The following is an 18,740-nucleotide window of genomic DNA, read 5'->3' as shown; positions in this document are numbered from 1 at the left end:
GTGAGGAAAACAAAAAGATAAAGCATCCATAAAGCTAGAAAAAATTGGTTTGAGTTAACACAAAACTTGTACCAACAGGGGTGGAGAACTGATATGAAACAGAAACTAATGCATATTCATAAGAAAAAACAACAAAAGTTATAAATAGTTATTCTAAACAAAGGGAAGCTGAAGATGTGTATTTGTCTGGTATTGGAGACGTCTGTGTGGTGACTGTCCGGATGAGCCTCCCACTTGTGTGTAATTGATCACTACTTACTCAGCAGATAAAGGCTTCATTCTTTGATGTAGTAGCACTTAAAATGCTTCTTACGCATTTTAATTTTTTTAAAAACTTGAAGCAGTTCTAGGCCAAGAGCATACACAGTAATATATAAAAGAATCAATTCCTTCCCAGCATTCATCCAGTTATTAATTCATTAATAGAGATATTCCAGGCAACAATGACATAACACAGTTAACAAAAAGGATTGGATTTACTGTTTTGGAGCTTTTCTCCTAATGGTCTACTACTGCCCACACTTTTTCAATTGGAAGAAGAGTCAAATGAGTCAAATCAAGCAGGCTTTAGCTATCAGGGAATTGTATTCCATACACACTAAAATAAGATTAATCTGCATTTCATCCTGTGATATATATTAATGATTTATCTCCTATGTAAACTCATTGTCTATTTTACAATCCCAGATTTAAGCTTGCAACACTTCAATTAACATACACATAATTACCTGTACAAATTCCTCATTATATATTAATCTCAAATTTAATATTAATTACAAATCCTTTCCCTTTAAAACCTTGATTAAGAATGTTTATTTGCTGACCCTACATGTGACTGTAAATATTTCTTTCACAACTTTCAAAAATTCATTGACCTAACTCATTTTATAGAGATTAGGCACTGTATTTAACTATCAACTATTAACATATAGAAATTTAAATCCAAATTAATATTATCATTTGTCTCTAAAGCATATAATTACTTTCAGACAGCATTAACATTTTAATGTGCCCTACAATTTTTTTTAAAAAAAGTGTATGCAGTGTAGTAGTACCCATGTCCGTCCCAGGATATTAGAAAGACAAGATGGGTGAGATATCATCTTCTACTGAACCTTCTGTTAGTGAGAGAGACAAACTTTCGAGCCATAGAGCTCTTCTTCAGGACTTGAAGTTCCGTGTGGCTTCATAGCTTGTCTCTCTCACCAACAGAAGTTGGTCCAATAAAACGTATTACTTCACCCACCTTGTCTCTCTAATTTAAAAAAATTCTGATTTAAAATCAGAGCACCAAGTTGGAATAGGAAATTGATGTAGCTCTTCCCAATACTTCTGAACTCTGTGAGAAAGTTTGGACTTATCTTTGAGCAAGAGAAGACAAGTTAGTTGTTTTAATCTTCCTTTTGTTCTAAATAACCATCTGAAGTTTGGACACCCTTTAGGACTGGCTAGAGCTGGTATCTCAAACTATCACCCTGGTTACAATTTGTCACAGGATATTTCATCATGGACCCACATCTGTCTTCTGGACAAAAGTAGTTCAGAAAAAGACTATTACTAACTCATCAGTCACTTTAATCATAACTAGCTTTCATAATAATACATTTCCAAATTATTCATCTTTACATTGAACCTGGACATATCAAACCATTATGAAACCTTCCATATGCTGGGCTTACAAATTATCTTAATGATCTATCTGGAAGAGCTACTTGGGAATTTTTCTTGATCACTGATTTAGCAGTCTCAAATATGAATAAATATGAATACATATTTGTACAAAATAGCTATTGGAAGATTTGTTTCACTCATATGGGTACTGATTCACATTCCCACTCACCCTTTTACTAGCTTAACAGACATTCTCTACCAGTCATATTATTTGCTCTTTTAATTCATCCCACTATCTTCTAAATATAATATTTTATCACAGTATTCTATTTTGCTTGCATATGTTAATGCAGTAGCTTCCATTAAACCATCAACACTTATCAGCAAATACCAAAGTTTCTCTTTGTACTTAGAGGGGAACCACTGGTAAATGCTGACACAGAGACCACTATGTGTATACTATGATTCTTTATTGGATTATTTACTTAGCTTTACGCTATTTTTAAACATAAAACTGATCCAATTTTCCACACAATGTATTTTATAATGGAGATAACGGTTTAACTAAACTTAACCCAATAACATAATGTAGGAAAATACATATTCGGTTTAAATCAAATACAGGGATTTTAGCAGCCAAGGGAAGGCTTAAATAAAAAATGTAACTAGCAAGTTAAGTTGTAAAAGTGATATGCTCAAATTATAGCTGGTAAGAGAAGAGAAGCCCTGAATTATCAAAACTGATTCTGACAAAGAAAAATTATTTTGTGATGTAATACACTTATCATGACATTTAACATACCAGTGTCAACTTGAAGAAAGGGGCCAAATCATAAAATCTTGTCTACTCAAAGCCAGGAAAGGGGTCATTTCCAAACTGCTCAAAACTGGTTCTTAACTCAAGTGAACAATTGGCTCTGACATCACTTGTTTGTTAAAGTCTATAAAAAAAAAAGTGAGCTCGTAAAGGGTTCATTACTAGTGTCTGCCTGTGCAAGCTGGAGACAACCATCGTGGGTTTGAGCACTCCTGGGCCTAGTCCTTTGATAAGCACCTGATCATTATTTATAACTGTATTTTATGAGGACGTGATGACTGCTTACACATCTAAGGCACATTTGAAGCAACTGTATAAATACCATTTGACCTTTGAATTTAATAAAATAATTATAGCTAAATTAATATTTGGTGGTATCCTGCATAAACAATAATATCCATAACCTTCTCCACCAGGAGGAGCTCACCCAGAGCTATAGCAGCTGGCTACTGATTTTTTTTTCATACACCCTATTTCAGAATCTGGCAGTCTGAATTACTACAAATTATCACTATGTTGGGAATAATTACAAAAATAATTCATTACAGGCACAAATCTTACGATAGATAATCAACTTATAGTATGTTTCCTGATAAAGGGACACATTGCCGTCAGCACAGTGCGAGTGCACAGGGGATGAGGGACACAAAGAACCTTTCCCTTGGACAGCCTGTGCAAGAATAAGACACTTGCAATCCCTGACCTCTGGAGAAAAATTTATCTGAAGAGCAAAGAAAATACTCCCTTCATGTACCACCAAAGGTGACAAGAAGAAAAGTAGTGGCATTGCTTTGATCCTTTCCACAATCAGGCTATGGGAGTATGCTGTACCATCCTTCAGGATGATAGAGAACACACTCTTCATCTGTACACCAAGAAAAAGAGGAACTCCCCACAGCTTCCCTGGGACAGTGCAGCTTCATACGAGCTCATACTGGGGACTTGAGGCTAAACGTCACAATCTAGCCCACAGATACTTTTTTGGGGAAAGGTAGCAAACAACAGTGAGATTTATAAGAATTACATCACATGCTATTCTATATTTGCTTTCTATTTATTAAACATTTTGTTTAATTATTAAATTCACTACAATTAGGACATATATAAGAACACAACCAACTCTGCATTAATCATGGACTCATGCATAACAAATTGTAAATGTACATTGCAAAAAGCACTGATTTTCACTTAAGCAGTCTATTCCTTCAATATAGATGTGCATATTTCCCATTGCCATCAGCAACAATCACACACACACGCATCAGAAGAAGAGTAGATTACCCTAATTTAATTGCGCTATGTTCATAAGCATGCTTGAATTCTTGCTGAACAGTCAACTAGGTAAGAATCCCCAACCCAAAAAGTTTATAACCTGACCATGGATGCCTCTTTGTGTGGATTTGCAGACTGTGGCCTGCATTTTTCCACATTTGGTGTGGAACTTGGTGTGGATTTGCAGAGACTGTGGCCTGCATTTCCCCTCTCAGAAAGCCAGGCTGGGGGGACCATCCACTGTGAAAGGTGTCTGCTGGTGGAATCCCTCGGGAAGCAGGTGAGAACTACAGGAGGAGGTGTGTAGGCTAAGGCACATCCAAGCCCACAATGAATTCATTGAGAGTATTCCTATGGAGACGTCCAAGGGCAATGGTGGTGGCTTACCAAATAGACTTTAGTACTTTTCTAAGTACAGCAGCATGGAAGAAAGTATCTGTGAAAGCAGACAAAGTGGGTGTCCAGGCTGACACTGATGATGGAGCAGACGGTGTGGGTGGCTTAAACAAGAAGAGAGACCAGCGGTCAGAGATGCAGGCAGGTGCTGAGTGTTGAAGGCCTTTTAGCCAAGGACAAGAAGTTTGAACTTAATGCACAGGACTATGGGGAGCCAGTAGAGGTCCTTAAATAGGAAAGTGACTGGTCACAGCAGCGAGCAAGAAAGGTTTTGGCTCTGGCATTTCAGATGTATTTAGCTTTGGCTAAAGATACTGCTAATATCGTCAACATTTCTCAGTCAGGCTTCAGGCCATGTCACTGAACAAAGATGGCACGAGATAATCTTGAGCCAGGGCAAAGGCCACACATTCATATTTATACAGTTACACTTCTCTGCAGCATTTGATATTGCTGACCATGGAATCCTGGAACGTCTTGGAAAAGTAGCAGGATCATTCCAAGTCATTTCTCTCAAACTGGAGAGTCACATGGGCTCCTCCTCCAGAACTCTCAACCCATGGAGTCCCATATAGAGCCGTCCTCTCCTCCTTGTTCAACACTGTATATGTAACCACTTGATGAGACTGAAACAATACAAACTAAACTGTCAGCAACAAATGCAAGACGCTCGCTCTACATCACCATCACATCAGATGCAAATAGCACCATTTCTCAGTTATCCCATGGCTTGGCTGAAATCAGTAACCAGTTGAAAAGCTAAAACGAGACCTTTCAACTGGAAAGTGATGCTTCTGAGGGAAAATGAAGCACTTTAAAAGCTCATTGCCTCCACAGCATCACCTGCAGATGGTCAAGACAGTCCTCAGAATCAATCTTAATCTTGACTTCTCACTGCTTCTAGACACCCAAATAGATAGAGCTGTGAAAAATAATCTTTTCTAGCTATGACTAGAAAGAACACTTCACTCCTCATATCACATCCAGACTTCAACAATGATCCATGAAGTAATGACCTGCTGGCTTGATTGCTGTAGTTCTCTGTACCTAGGTATGACTCCACTCACCCCCCACCCCCGCCACCAATAAAACAAGTATCCAGTTGCTCAGTAACACAGGGTACCAAGAGCACATCACCCCACTGCTCTCTTCATTGGCTCCTTGTGGATTATGAGGTCAAAATCAGGGTTTAAATCTTCAAAACCCTGCATAAAGTCATCCTAAATTCTCCAGAGGTTCACCTCATTCTGTGTGATTATACCTTATTACAACAGCTCTAAGCTTCTTCCCAGGCTCTTCCATAACCTCTCCAGGCTTTGGCCTGTACCAACCCAATAGTACAATCTATTCCTTTCAGGTCTCTCACTGTTCTGAAAAATGTGATGTGTCAAACCTTTTTGAAACATCTTCCTGTGCCTACAGTTTTCCAGATTCTCACTAGACTACAACCCACAGATAGTTTCCACTTTTTGTATATTGATCCTATCAAGTACAAATATCTCTAAGCTTTCACAAGATAGATAATGTTTTTAGTCATACTGTCCATTAATTGAAGTCAAAGGAATATATCCTGTCATGGAATAAAAAGAATATTTCAAAGAACCCAACAGATAATAATCTAGTTAAATGATGACATCCTATTCATGTAAGCAAGAGTTGCAGGACTGGGCACTAACTCTTAAGGGTCTAAGTCTGAAGTTAGTCCATAAATAACTGGAATCAGTCCAGCATCTGCTATAAAATAGAAAACTATATTCTCTACCAGCATGCAAGTAGAGGAGTGCCACGTGGTGATGCTAGGATAACTTAATCTTGATATTTAAAGGATAATGTCTTTACCAATAAAATTTATGAGTTAGAACATAGATAAGAGTGGTAGAACAGTTGACTCTCCGGGAAGTATTAACAAGTGAATCAACTTGCTTTTTTTTTTTTTTTTTTTGGCAGATGTCAAAAGAGGCTCTTACACTGGGATGGTTCAGTTGGCTTCATTATTTTAACTGTTTCCCAGAATTTGTGTGTGTGAAAATCTGTCTGCCTCTATTCCAAATACACCTCTAATTTTATGAAAGCCTATTTCCATTAGGAAAGATACTGATAAAGAGGAAGTTACTTACCTGTAACTGGAGGTTCTTAGAGACATATGGTCCCCATTTGGATTCCAAATGTGAGTGCACATGAATGCCATGATCCAGAGCTAGACAAGTTGTACAGCAAAGTCTGTTGACCAACACGTGCGTCATCCTCACATCCACAGCTAAGGTTATAAGAGGCCATGTGGGTTGACGCTACTCTAGTTCCCTTGCCACTAAGCAGCGTAGTCCATAGTAGAGGGGATGGAGAGCAGGTATTGGAATCTAAACAGGGACCACACATCTCAAAGAACCTCTAATTACAGGTAAGTAACCTCCTTTTCTTCTTTGAGTGATGGTCCCCATATGGATTCCAAATGTCGGTGAGTAGTGAGCAATCATCAACATGGAGGTGGGTGCAAAGACTCACAGGAAGTGATAGTCTGCAGCATGGCACAGCCAATGGCCGCATCCCCTGCTACTGCTGGGGCAATGGAGTAGTAAGAGGTAAAAGTGTGGACAGAGCTCAACATGGCTGCTTGGCAACATTCTGCCATGGCACGTATGCAAGGTAGGCCTTTGTAAAGGTTTGTGCCTGCATGGAGTGAGCTGTGACTCCAGGAGGTGGAGGTATCTGGGAGAGTATAGCATTCGGAGATCCATTTGGAGATAAGCTGCGAGGGCTTGTCCTTTGCAACGGCAATGAAGACCCTGGGTAAAATGCAGAAGGCATGAGTGGACGTAGAAGGCCACTGCACGGCCGACGTCAAGAGTGTTCAGTGTTTTACCTCTGCTGGAGGCATGGGATTTGGGATAGAAGACCGGGAGGTGGATGTACTAGTTGAGGCGGAATGTGAACACCATCTTAGGGATGAATTTGGGGTCCAGGCATAAGGAGACCTTGTCCTTATGGAATCTGGGGTGTGTGTTGACCAAGGGGGAGGAGAGGTCGGCCATCATGGCTGCCAACTCGCTAACGTCACACCGACGTGATGGTGACTAAGAAAATCACCTTCATTGAGAGGTAGGAAAGACAGCACATCATGAGGCTTGATCAGGGCAGAGTGACATTAAGGTCCCAGGAAGGGGATGGCTTGCAGTGGTGGAAAGGCATTGAGTAGACCTTTGGGGAAACAAACAGTGGTTGGATGACTGAACAAAGTGGAACTGTCTACCAGAGGGAGGAAGGAAGGCACTGTGTGCTGTCAGGTAGATCCAAATGGAACTGTGGACAAGGCCCAACAGCTTGAGTTGGAGAAGGTAGTCAAGGACGAGAGAGATGGATATGAAGTCTAGCGGGAAATGGTGGCAGTGAGCCCAGATGGTGAACCGTTTCCATTTCACTTGATAGCAGGCCCTAGAGGACAGCCTCCTGCTGTGCATGAGGACAAGCACTGGGATAGAGCATGACCTGTGTACTCATGAGATCCACCCAAACACCAACCCGTGAGGCAGAACGGGCACGAGTTGGGGTGCCGGAGTCATCCATACATCTGTGAAAGGAGATCCGGGTGTGCACGGAGGCAGAGTGGGAGATAAGCAGAGAGGCGGAGGAGGTCTGTGAACCAATACTGACGAGGCCAAATGGGGCTATCAGTCTGACTGCTACTCAATACCGGTAAAACCTTGAGCAGAACTTGTGGGAGCAGGGGAATGGGTGGTAAGGCATAGCAGAGATTGCCAGTCCAGTGGAGGAGAAGGCCACTGCCACAGGATTCTGCCCACACAACCCTGCCCACACGACCCCCCTGGAGCAATAAGAGGGAAGTTCGCAGTTCTCTCTGACCACAAAGAGGTCCCAGAGCAGGGTGCTCCACCTGCGGAAACCAAAGCATAGGGTAGGATTCTGAGGCTCCCACTTGTGCTTTGCGTAGAAGGACTTGCTGAGCATGTCCACAAGGGAGTTATGGGCACTCAGGAGATATACACCTGGAGTGTAACACTGTTTGATGCACCAGTTCCAGAAGTGGACAGCCTCCGCACAGAAGGAGGGAGACTTGGTGCTGCCTTACTTGATGACAGACTACCACAGCCATGTTGTTAGAGAGCAGTTGAATGTGACAAGATTGTATGAGGGGGAGGAAGGCCTGACAGGTGAGGCAGGCAGCACACAATTCCAGGATGTTGATATGCATCCTGGAGAGGTCCAGAGACTGCAACCAGGTGGATGCCCCAGCCAACGAGGGAGGTATCCGTGGTCAGAGTGGCATAGGGGAGTGGGAGCTGTAAAGGGGGTGCCAACCAGGACCTTCGTTGGGTTGGTTCACCATGCAAGGGATGCCAGGACAACAGTGGGAGGCAGGACAAGTTTGTCCAAGCAGCCTGTCTGCAGCTTGTAGATAGAGAGGAGCCACACCTGAAGGCAGTGTATGTGTAGGTGGCATGAGGCATCACAGAGGTACAGGCCATCATGTGGCCGAGGAGGGAAAGTCAATGGTGGATGGAGGTGCGTGGAGTGCAGCGCCAGGTGGTAATGATAGAAGCGAGGGCTGCAAAGCAGTCGACCAGAAGGAAAACTTGGGCTGCGATGGAGTCCAGACGAGCACCAACAAAGGTGATCTGGTGGGTAGGTACGAGAACTGACTTCTCCTCATTGATGCAAATCCCAAGAGTGGCAAGGGGCCCGCAAAGAGCCACAATGGCTGGTAAGAAGCACCTGCGGGATGGTGCAACGAGGAGCCAGTCATCCAGGTAGGAGAATACCAAAAGGCCTAGACAGAGCAATTGCAATATCAAAAGGGAGGACATGGAACTGATAATGGGAGTAACTAACCATAAATTGGAGAAACTTCTGGGGATGACTGTCGATGTGGAAATAGGCATCTTTCATATCAAAAGCACAAACCAGGCTTCCTGAGAAAGGGAACGAATAATCAAAGGGAGTGTCACCATCCGGAACTTGAATTTCTTTATAAACCTGTTAGGCAGCCGGAGGTCCAGGATAAAGAGGAGGAAGTATGGGAAACAGAAGCCGAAGCTTCTGAAACTAGTAGCTGAAAGCCTATGCTGTGACATGGGTGTAATTCATAAAGTCATGTAAAAAAAGTCATGTCGTGTAAAAAAACCTAAAAACAGCTGAGAACTTAAAACCTGGATGGTAACAGACCACAAATCTCAGTGATCATAGAATCATAGACACATAGCACTGGAAGGGACCTTAAGAAGTGTTCTAGTCCAGTCCCCTGCACTCAAAGAAGGACTAAGTATTATCTACCATCCCCGATAGGTATTCATCATTGGAGTGTTTTAAGAGCAGATCATACAGAGATTCCACAACCTCCATAGGCAATTTATTCCAGTACTTAACTATCCTGACAATTAGGAAGTTTTTCTTAATGTCCAACCTCAATCACCCCTGCTGAAATATAAGCCCATTGCTTTTTCTCCTATCCTCAGAGGTTAAAGAGAACAATGTTTCTCCCACCTCCTTATAACAACCTTTTATGTCCCCTCTCAGTCTCCTCCAGATTAAACAAACCCAATTTTTTCAATCTTCCCTCATAGGTCATGTTTTCTAGACCTTTAATCATTTTTGTTGCTCTTCTTTGGACTTTCTCCAATTTGTCCACAACTTTCCTGAAATATGGCACCCAGAACTGGACACAATACTCCAGTTGAGGCCTAACCAGGGCAGAGTAGAGCAGAAGAACTGTTTCTTGTGTCTTGCTTACAACACTCCTCTTAATACATCCCAGAATGATGATTGCTTTTTCTGCAACAGTGTTACACTGTTGACTCATATTTACCTTCTGATTCACTCTGAGCCCAGATCCCTTTTTGCAGGACTTCTTCCTAGGTACTCATTTCCCATTTTGCATGTGTGCAACTGATTGTTCTTTCCTAAGTGGAGTAGTTTGCATTTGTCCTTATTGAATTTCATCCGATTTACTTGAGACCAGTCTGTCCAGATCATTTTGAATTTTAATACTATCCTCCAAAGCACTTTCAACGCCTCCCAGCTTGGTATCACCCACAAACTTAATGGTACAGAGTGTGTACGCTTATAATCTAAATCATCAATGAAGATATTGAACACAACCGGACCCAGGACTGATCCCTGCACGACCCCACTTGATATGCCCTTCCAGCTTGACTGTGAACCATTGATGAATACTGTCCTGCAACAGTTTTCGAACCAGTGTGCATCCACCTTACAGTAGCTCCATCTAGGTTGCATTTCCTAGTTTGTTTATGGAGGTCACACAAAACAGTATCAAAAGCCTTACTCAAGTCAAGCTATGCCACATCTGCCGCTTCCCCCTTATCCACAAGGCTTGTTACTCTGTCAAAGAAAGCTGCTAGGTTGGTTTGATATGATTTGTTCTTGACAAATCCATGCTATTACTTATCACCTTAGTATCTTCTAGATGAAGATTTAACCTGATTATAATCCAAATAAAAAGAGCTCTCAAGTCATGCTTGTAGCTGTCTCCATCGCTTCACAGTAACTTAACAGACATTTTAGGCTTCACAGTGATGTTATGGGTGATTGTCTGTGCTGCTTGTGTTGATTTGTGTCTGGAGGAAATATCCTGGAAAATGTGTGTTAATTTGTGAAGGTGGCAAATGAGTGTGCGTGCTGCAGTGATGGGCTATGTGTGTTTGGGGTTAATGTGTATAAATAATGGTTGTGTGTGTAGGTGTTATTGTGCTGGGAGAATTATATGAGCTGCTCCAGTGTGGCATCTGAGCCAAATAATCCATTCTCCCTCATACAACCGATGAAATTGTTGTATGCAAATTAGCTGTAGAGTAATTGGTTGAGTTACCTCTAATATTACAATGGTTTAGGACTCTTGGGATAGTATAGATACATGCCTTACTGTAGCTGTATACCGCACAGGTGTAATTCATAAAGTCAAAATAGTTAAGAAGTTAAAAACTGGACAGTAACAGACTGCGAAACCCAGTGATGATGCAATCTGGTGATATTTTGAACAAAAAACTCTCAGCCATGCTTGTAGCTGTTTCCATCACTTCACAATGACTCAGACATTCCAGGCTTCACAGTGACACAAAGTGTCATTTCTGGAATCTTATTATATAGTCAAAAAGGATGCCACATTTTTTGAGACATACTTACATTCCTTGCAAGCTTTCTGCTGTTAAGTTATTCCACATTATCTCATTAGCTTGAAGATTTTCGTTTTCTTCCAGTAAAGATGTATCAAACACTATTTCTTGTTCTACATTCTCTGGTGACCTGTTAAGTATACAAAATAATTTAAGATTTATATTACACAGTATATACACACACAGAGACGCTAAGTGTAGCTCAGAAGCTAACTATTTGTTCCTTTCCAAAATGATTATGTCAATAAAAAGCATATTTTAATCATATGGAAAACAAAAGCAGATTGAAGACAGGCAACATGATAGCTTTCCTTCAAAATAAGAGTGCAGTTTTAAAAAACACAACAAAACACAAAATGGAAGACATTTCCTTGGATTAAGGTCATTACATAACTAAGGCTTTTAATGGACCACCATATGGGTGTATGGATACATAATAACTGATCCAGTTGCAAGTTTAGGACTAACTAATAATATGAATATTAATCTATATATTAGTAACTGAGATAAAAATGCATGCACATAATTCCAAGAACTCACTGGGACTACTTATCCGAGTGACAAATGTGCAAGATCAGATCCATAAAGAACAAATAAAACTTATTCTTAAAACAAACTTTGCTTGAAATTACATAGCACATAGCTAATGCTGTGACTCAGAATTTCTAGCTCCCACAATTGTATCTGCCTACATATCTTTATCAGTAATTATCAGAGTTTAGTATTTTCTTTTTTAAAAATCTTATTGCTGAGTTTAAGACTTGTTTATTATTTAACGAAGTCCTTGGACAGTTTACAAAGATGGAGATAAACAGGTCAGATAATCTTACAAATAAGGATGAAGCATTACAGTCAAGTAACAATTTAAAGGAACCCAACTGAAAACAAACTAAGCATATACCAATTTTCAGTATTAAGGCTTAACACAGAATACAATTTCTTCTTGCGAGGTAAAAATGAATAAAAGGACTAGAATGGAAAGCTTATACCTGTGAGCTTCTATGAAGCCATTGTACTCTGAGTTAGGGTCTATCTGTTCAACAGAAGTCTGGATCTCTTTATGGACATTCACTATCTCTTCTGTTACAAGACTGGTGATCTGACTGTATTCATCAAGGATTCCTTTTCTGTGGGGGAAAAAATACAATAATTCATAGATTCAAAGGCCCGAAGGGACCATTATGATCATCTAGTCTAACCCCCTGCGTAACACAGGCCATAGAAGTCCTCCAAAATAATTCCAAAAGCATACCTAATGTACAACATGTTTTCATGAATATATATTTCAGAAAATCTTAATTTACAAACTAAAAGAACAAACAAATTCAGATAATTTCTTATTTTTTCTAGACCTTTAGTGTAAATCTTCATAATACTTGGCAGTCTTTAATACACTAAAGCACTTAGTTTTAAGAATTTTAACCCCGAACTCAACAAAAAGGGGAAAACTTTTTTGTTCTTGTTCCTAGTTTTCATTCTTCATACAACGATTTTACTAATATTTCAAAACTCTGTATATTGTTAATATTCTTATTCTGTTCTGCTACTACATTTTTAAGTTACATCTCTGTAGTAACAGATGTAAAATTAAACTATGATAACAAACAGAGTTGAATGCCTTGCAATTAGTTGTTCCTACAAATGGCTGTTCCAGCTGGCTAAAGAGAGAGAGAAAAGGAGTACTTGTGCCACCTTAGAGACTAACAAATTTATCTGAGCATAAGCTTTCGTGAGCTACAGCTCACTTCATCGGATGCATGCAGTGGAAAATACAGTGAGAAGATTTTATATACACAGAGAACATGAAACAATGGGTATTACCATACACACTTTAACGAGAGTGAACAGGTAAGGTGAGCTATTACCAGCAGGAGAGGGGAAAAAAAAAAAAAAAAAGAAAACCTTTTGTAGTGATAATCAAGGTGGGCTATTTCCAGCAGTTGACAAGAACTTAGGAGGAACGGGGGAGGGGGGGGGGAAATAAACATTGGGAAATAATTTTACTTTCTGTAATGACAGATCCACTCCCAGTCTTTATTCAAGCCTAATGTAACAGTGTCCAGTTTGCAAATTAATTCCAATTCAGCAGTCTCTCGGAGTCCGTTTTTGAAGTTTTTTTGCTGAAGAATTGCCACTTTTAGGTCTATAATCGAGCGACTAGAGAGACTGAAGTGTTCCCCGACTGGTTTTTGAATGTTATAATTCTTGACATCTGATTTGTGTCCATTTATTCTTCTATGTAGAGACGGTCCAGTTTGATCAATGTGAGAGAGAGGAATCAGACTGTACATTATTGGAAAAAATAAAGAACCAAATTATGGTCCCTCCATCAAAGGGATTCTGCGAGAGGGAGGGCTCTGGGAGCATATTCCCTACCACCACCGCCGTGCCTCCAAACAGATAACAGACAAATTAAGGAACCACTAACACAGGCAGCACCATTAGTTACTCATGACACCATATATCACTACCAAGGAACAATTGCAGCAGTACTTCATCTGAACCCCCCACTGATAATTTTAACATCAAAATGTAGAGCTGCAACACTGACTCATTAGTTTAATAAAGAATGAGCTACTTTAATCTAAGATAACAAATTAGTGTACAGTTAGTCTCCATATTACAGGCCAGTGTGCATGTGACCCATGGGACCTTTTGCTCTCTATCATTTTAACTAATCAAATAATCTGCTCTCTGAATACTCTACGCACCAGAAGAAGCACACGTATGCTCATGTCACATTCAACATATATACAACAGTAAATAAGGAAGTGTTATTTACTTCTTCTCATAACACATGAACTAGGGGGTCACCAAATGAAATTAATAGGCAGCAGGTTTAAAACAAACAAAATGAAGTATTTCTCCACACAGCGCACAGTCAAGCTGTGGAACTCTTTGCCAGAGGATGTTGTGAAGGTCAAGACAACAACAGGGTTCATAAAAGAACTAGATAAGTTCATGGAAGATAGGTCCATCAATGGCCAGAAGCTGAGAATGAGTGACAGGGAATGGATCACTTGATGATTATCTGTTCTGTTCATTCCCATGGCACACCCGGCATTGGCCACTGTCGGAAGATTGGATACTGGGCTAGATGGACCTTTGGTCTGACCCAATATGGCTGTTCTTATATGTACCAACCAAAAAACCCAACAGCAGGAATATTTAATTTTTGGCATTCCTTAGCTATTTTCTATTTTACCTTTTTACACTTTCAATATTAACTTCAGCTATCTCACTGTGTTCTGAAAGAAGACAAAAAAATTTTTTAGTATCGATCACTATTGACCAACCAGAGTAGAGTGCACATTAGAGTAGAAGGAACATTAATCTATTTTCCTTGTAATCATTTTTCAAGTAGATGCTTAATGAACCCCAAAAATGTTGCTTGCCTGGATTTCCTCGCTATTTGAGTAAACAGTGGAGGCAAGAAAAAAATTAAAGCTCAATCTAACATTGGAATACAGTCGAAAAAATTTTAAAATACAAGGTAGATGATTTGAGATTAATGTAAAAAGAAGTGGGCATTCAGGAAAGCAAATATTTATATATGTCTTAAAAAATTATATTTGTAGAATGAGTTAATTGCCTATTTTCTATACTAGTTTCTGTGATACAAATTTTCTTCCCTTCAGTTCTAGGCATTTTCTTCCATTCTGTTATCAAGTTGGAGCTATACTACATCTTACCAATTCACTACAGGGCTACCAGTCCATAAAACCAGGATTGTTCAACCATACCTCATGAAGGTGTCCCATCTCCCCCACACTAAAACCACCCAGATCCTAGCCTGAAATTCCCTGACACATCAGCTTTGGTTCTATCTTAGATTCAATGTTATCCAATAGAAGCAGTGTTCCAGTGAAAAGCCACTTTACAAAGAGTATTCTACTAATAAGGTGATAATTTATAAATGGCACCTTTTTACTTAAGAGAGCTGATCCTGTGTATATTCAGATATCCAGGTCCACTTAGTGACAAAACTACATTTTTACTGCTTTATACTCTTGTTGGTCCTGCAGATCAGAGAAAATGTTGGATTCTATTCCAACTTGTGCATCAATAGAACTATTTATTAAAATTGCAGAGATGAAGTGGGTGAGGTAATATCTTTTATCGGTCCAACTTCTGTTGGGGAGAGACACAAAGCTTTCAAGCTTACACAGAACTCTTCTTCAGGTCTTGAAAGCTTCTCTTCCAACAAATGAAGTTGACCAATAAACGATATTACCTCACCCATCTTGTCTCTCTAATATCATGGGACCAACCCAACTAAAACAACACTGCAAACAACAATATTAAATTACAATAATTTACAGCTATGGACCTCCACTGATGCGACTGGGACTACGCACTGGTGTAACTAAGGGCCTAAAGTAGCCCAAACACTCTATTACTGGTGATGATTAAGTTAAGAACTTGGCCTGATTCTCAAAAACTCTATAGAGATTGTGTCTGCAGGGCTGGCAATTAGAAAATCCAACTTGTGTACACGTAAATTATGCACACTTTGGGAGGGATTTTCAAAAGCACTCAATGTTGGTCTTATTCTCAATGGGAGCAGAGGTAGGCCAATACTCAGTGCTTCTGAAAATCCCACATTTGATATGGAGTTACTGATAGAATCAACATGAAACCCTGCGGTGTCATTTTTAGATTAACTTTTCCTAATAGTATCTCAATTGGGGTAAGTACATATTTTACCCACTACTGAACTTTTCAATTATCAGGTCTCTAAAGAAAGAACCCCAATCAGGGATTTTTTTAAAACTTGAAATGTACATGGTACGTGTTGTTTCTCAGCACTTGCCTCCATTACCTGATTGAGTGCAAAAACTGATGACAGAGAGTGTCACAACAGAAGGCATCTGAAACACTAGGATAACTAAGAAAACGATTTCTCCATGGTCTCTGTAGATAAATCCTGAGCAGCCAGGTGGAAGAAACTCCCAGCAGCTGATGGAGAAGTACAACTCAAAAAGTAGCTAGCTAATTTGGGTCAGACGGCTAACCTTCCCACAAGACCCAGGGAGAGAAAGGAGCGGGTATGCCCCCACTGCAATTAGACACTGGCAGCCGGCCCATGTCAGCTGACTCAGGCTCACAGGGCTCAGGCTGCAGGGCTGTTTAATTGCAATGTAGACTTCTGAGCCTGGCCTGCAGCCTGAGCCCTGGGACCCTCCTACTTTGCAGGGTCCTAGAGCCTGGGCTCCAGTCTGAGCCTTTGTCTACACCACAGGTAAACAGCCCAAGTCAGCTGGCATGGGCCAGCCACTGGTGTCTAACTGCAGTGTAGACATACCCCAAACGGCCCCAGGTTGGTACCACTGACAAGAATTGGATTTTTCCTGCCTCCTTTCCTACAGAGATCATAGAATTCTATTGTACCAAGTTAAGGAAGCAGCAATTTGCCCTCACCTATTCCTCTCTTTCTAGTCAGACATTAGCAAGGAATAGGAAAGATGATGATCAAGGAGCAAGTTGTTTCGTGCAAGCAGTTTAAGCTCAGAACTTGTCAAGAATTAAAGGATCCCACAGTGTCCTCTCCATGGTCCTTGAGAACAGGTACTTTTTTCAGGTGGCTTCTTCCTTCTTTTGCTATTCTATTAGCTGCTCTCCTCGCTAACCCCAACACCAAATTCCTCAAACTTGTCCTTGTGACTCACCCCACCAGCTGTTAGTTGTTTTTTTGTTTTTGCCAAACAAAACAAACACACTATAAGCACCAGTGAGAATGGCTTCCGGGCCAGGATCAAAGAAGTCAATGGGAAAAAGTTTTGGGCGGAATTTTACATTTAAAGGAATTTATATACTACTTGTTACACTAACCAGTGCGTCCAGACCAAGTCTATTGCATCCCAGGAACCTAGGGGCATACCAGGAGGCATAAGGGCTAGAGAAAAGATTCTCATCAGAATCTGGTGTCCTGCAGGTCAAGCCTCTTTCTGAAAACTGGAGCAGAAGTCCCTAGGGAACCAGACGTGTCACTTTCTCATTGCTCAGAGTCCATGGAGGTTGAGCAAGACTGTCTCACATAAATTGAAATGAGTGAGGCCTAACATCTGGGGTATATTTTGCCTTTCTATTGCTCATTTGAGCAGATGTAAACTGACTGAATTAAAGAACCACTCCTACTTCATGTGATCCCAGATGAGATCGAGAGAAATCTGGACAGCGATGAAGTAGATAGAAACAGTACATAGACATCAAATCACTGTGCTCAGCAATTGACACTGCTGTTTGTGACTAAGATGAAAAGGGAGAAATCACAAAACAAAATTAGGGTCATCTGCAGGATTAGCAAATATGAGTTTAAATTAAATGATTCATTTCAAAGTTTTAAAAATGAAGATTGAGAATTTACTCAAACCAACTAATAATGTTAGAAGTTTATAGGAGGAAATGCCCTGTCTTTGACATGTCCACATAGTCCCTTAAGCCTGAAAAACATGAAGTCCCATTTATTTGAATGGACTTTCTATAGAAAACTGCCACCAGAACAAATAATGACTTTTCTTGGCCATTCCATTTGGTAATAAATAACATTGGTTTATTATTTTCTAACAGGACTAAAATAAAAATTAAATGGGATATTAAATAAAATTGACATCATATTACAAAGCAAAAGCAAAAAGGAAAAGATTATCTCACAGTGCTTTAACCATTTCTTCTTGCATCTTCTGTAATGAATCAAGTAACAGAGGAAGCGTAGTGTCATAGTACTGGTGCTGATGTAACTGTGCTCCCTTCAGTGCCAACACATACTGATTATGCAGCATGTGAAGTTTCATAGTGGCTTTATCATAACGATCTTTGGCTTTTTCAGTCTCCTTTCCTGAAGGAAAAGAAAAAGGGAAAATTCATACAGTGATTTAACAGCACACTGTAAGATCACTGCTTGTTAATAATACCAGAAATTAAGTATTCACAATTGCATTTTAGATCAATGACAAATTCACCCCTTTTTGCACCACTAAAACTTTAGGCAGATAGTTAAAAAAAGACTAACCCTGAGAATTCTTTTAATTCTTACATCGGGCCAAATTCTGCTCTTCTTACTGATGACCAAATATGGCAAAAACTCCAAATGACTTTAGTGGGCTTTTGTGTGAATAAGTCTTGATTAAGAACTGCAAGATTTGGCTGATTGCTTTTCAAAGGTATAGCCTAACAGGAGTATATGAAAACTTAGCAGCTGCTGCCTTCTAATATGTGGGAAAAATTACAATAATTTGATGGCCTATAACAAAAGTATACAAACACGACAAATCTATGCACACAATGTTCAATCTGCTTCACCACTTCCTACTACAATATTCAATACCTACAAAGTCTCCCAAATCACTTTTCCTCCACATTATCTTCTTTTGAAGCTAGAGATTAACTTTCCTTCACACTAGAAAAATCCAACTGTAAATGATCTAACCAAAGACTCCGGTTTACAGATCTGAATTCTTTATTCAAATCTCCCCTAAAGACCCTTTAAACTAACTATA

General features: G+C 40.0%; 1 protein-coding gene across 22 annotated transcripts in view; it reads right to left on the bottom strand.

Annotated features, from left to right (window-relative positions):
* Window positions 1-18,740, bottom strand: part of FER (FER tyrosine kinase) — a 432,887-nt gene that overhangs the window by 312,148 nt on the left and 101,999 nt on the right. For 19 of the 22 annotated variants that reach the window (XR_013635792.1, XM_073344641.2, XM_078852827.1 and 16 more), the window contains 3 exons: window positions 17,896-18,079; window positions 12,231-12,368; window positions 11,252-11,371 (listed from right to left, as the gene is read on the bottom strand). Coding sequence is in view for 21 of the 22 variants with exons in the window: in XM_073344641.2 (XP_073200742.1) it covers window positions 11,252-11,371; window positions 12,231-12,368; window positions 17,896-18,079 (442 nt within the window). In the remaining variant the exon portion in view is untranslated. Of the gene's footprint in view, window positions 1-2,440; window positions 2,553-11,251; window positions 11,372-12,230; window positions 12,369-14,446; window positions 14,490-17,895; window positions 18,080-18,740 lie in introns of those variants that run through there. The other 3 variants (XM_078852837.1, XM_073344655.2, XM_078852838.1) reach the window with 3 other exon arrangements.

This window comes from Lepidochelys kempii, chromosome 5 (genome assembly GCF_965140285.1).
Source record: "Lepidochelys kempii isolate rLepKem1 chromosome 5, rLepKem1.hap1, whole genome shotgun sequence".
Lineage (NCBI taxonomy): Eukaryota > Metazoa > Chordata > Testudines > Cheloniidae > Lepidochelys > Lepidochelys kempii.
This window is presented reverse-complemented; position numbering and strand designations above follow the sequence as displayed.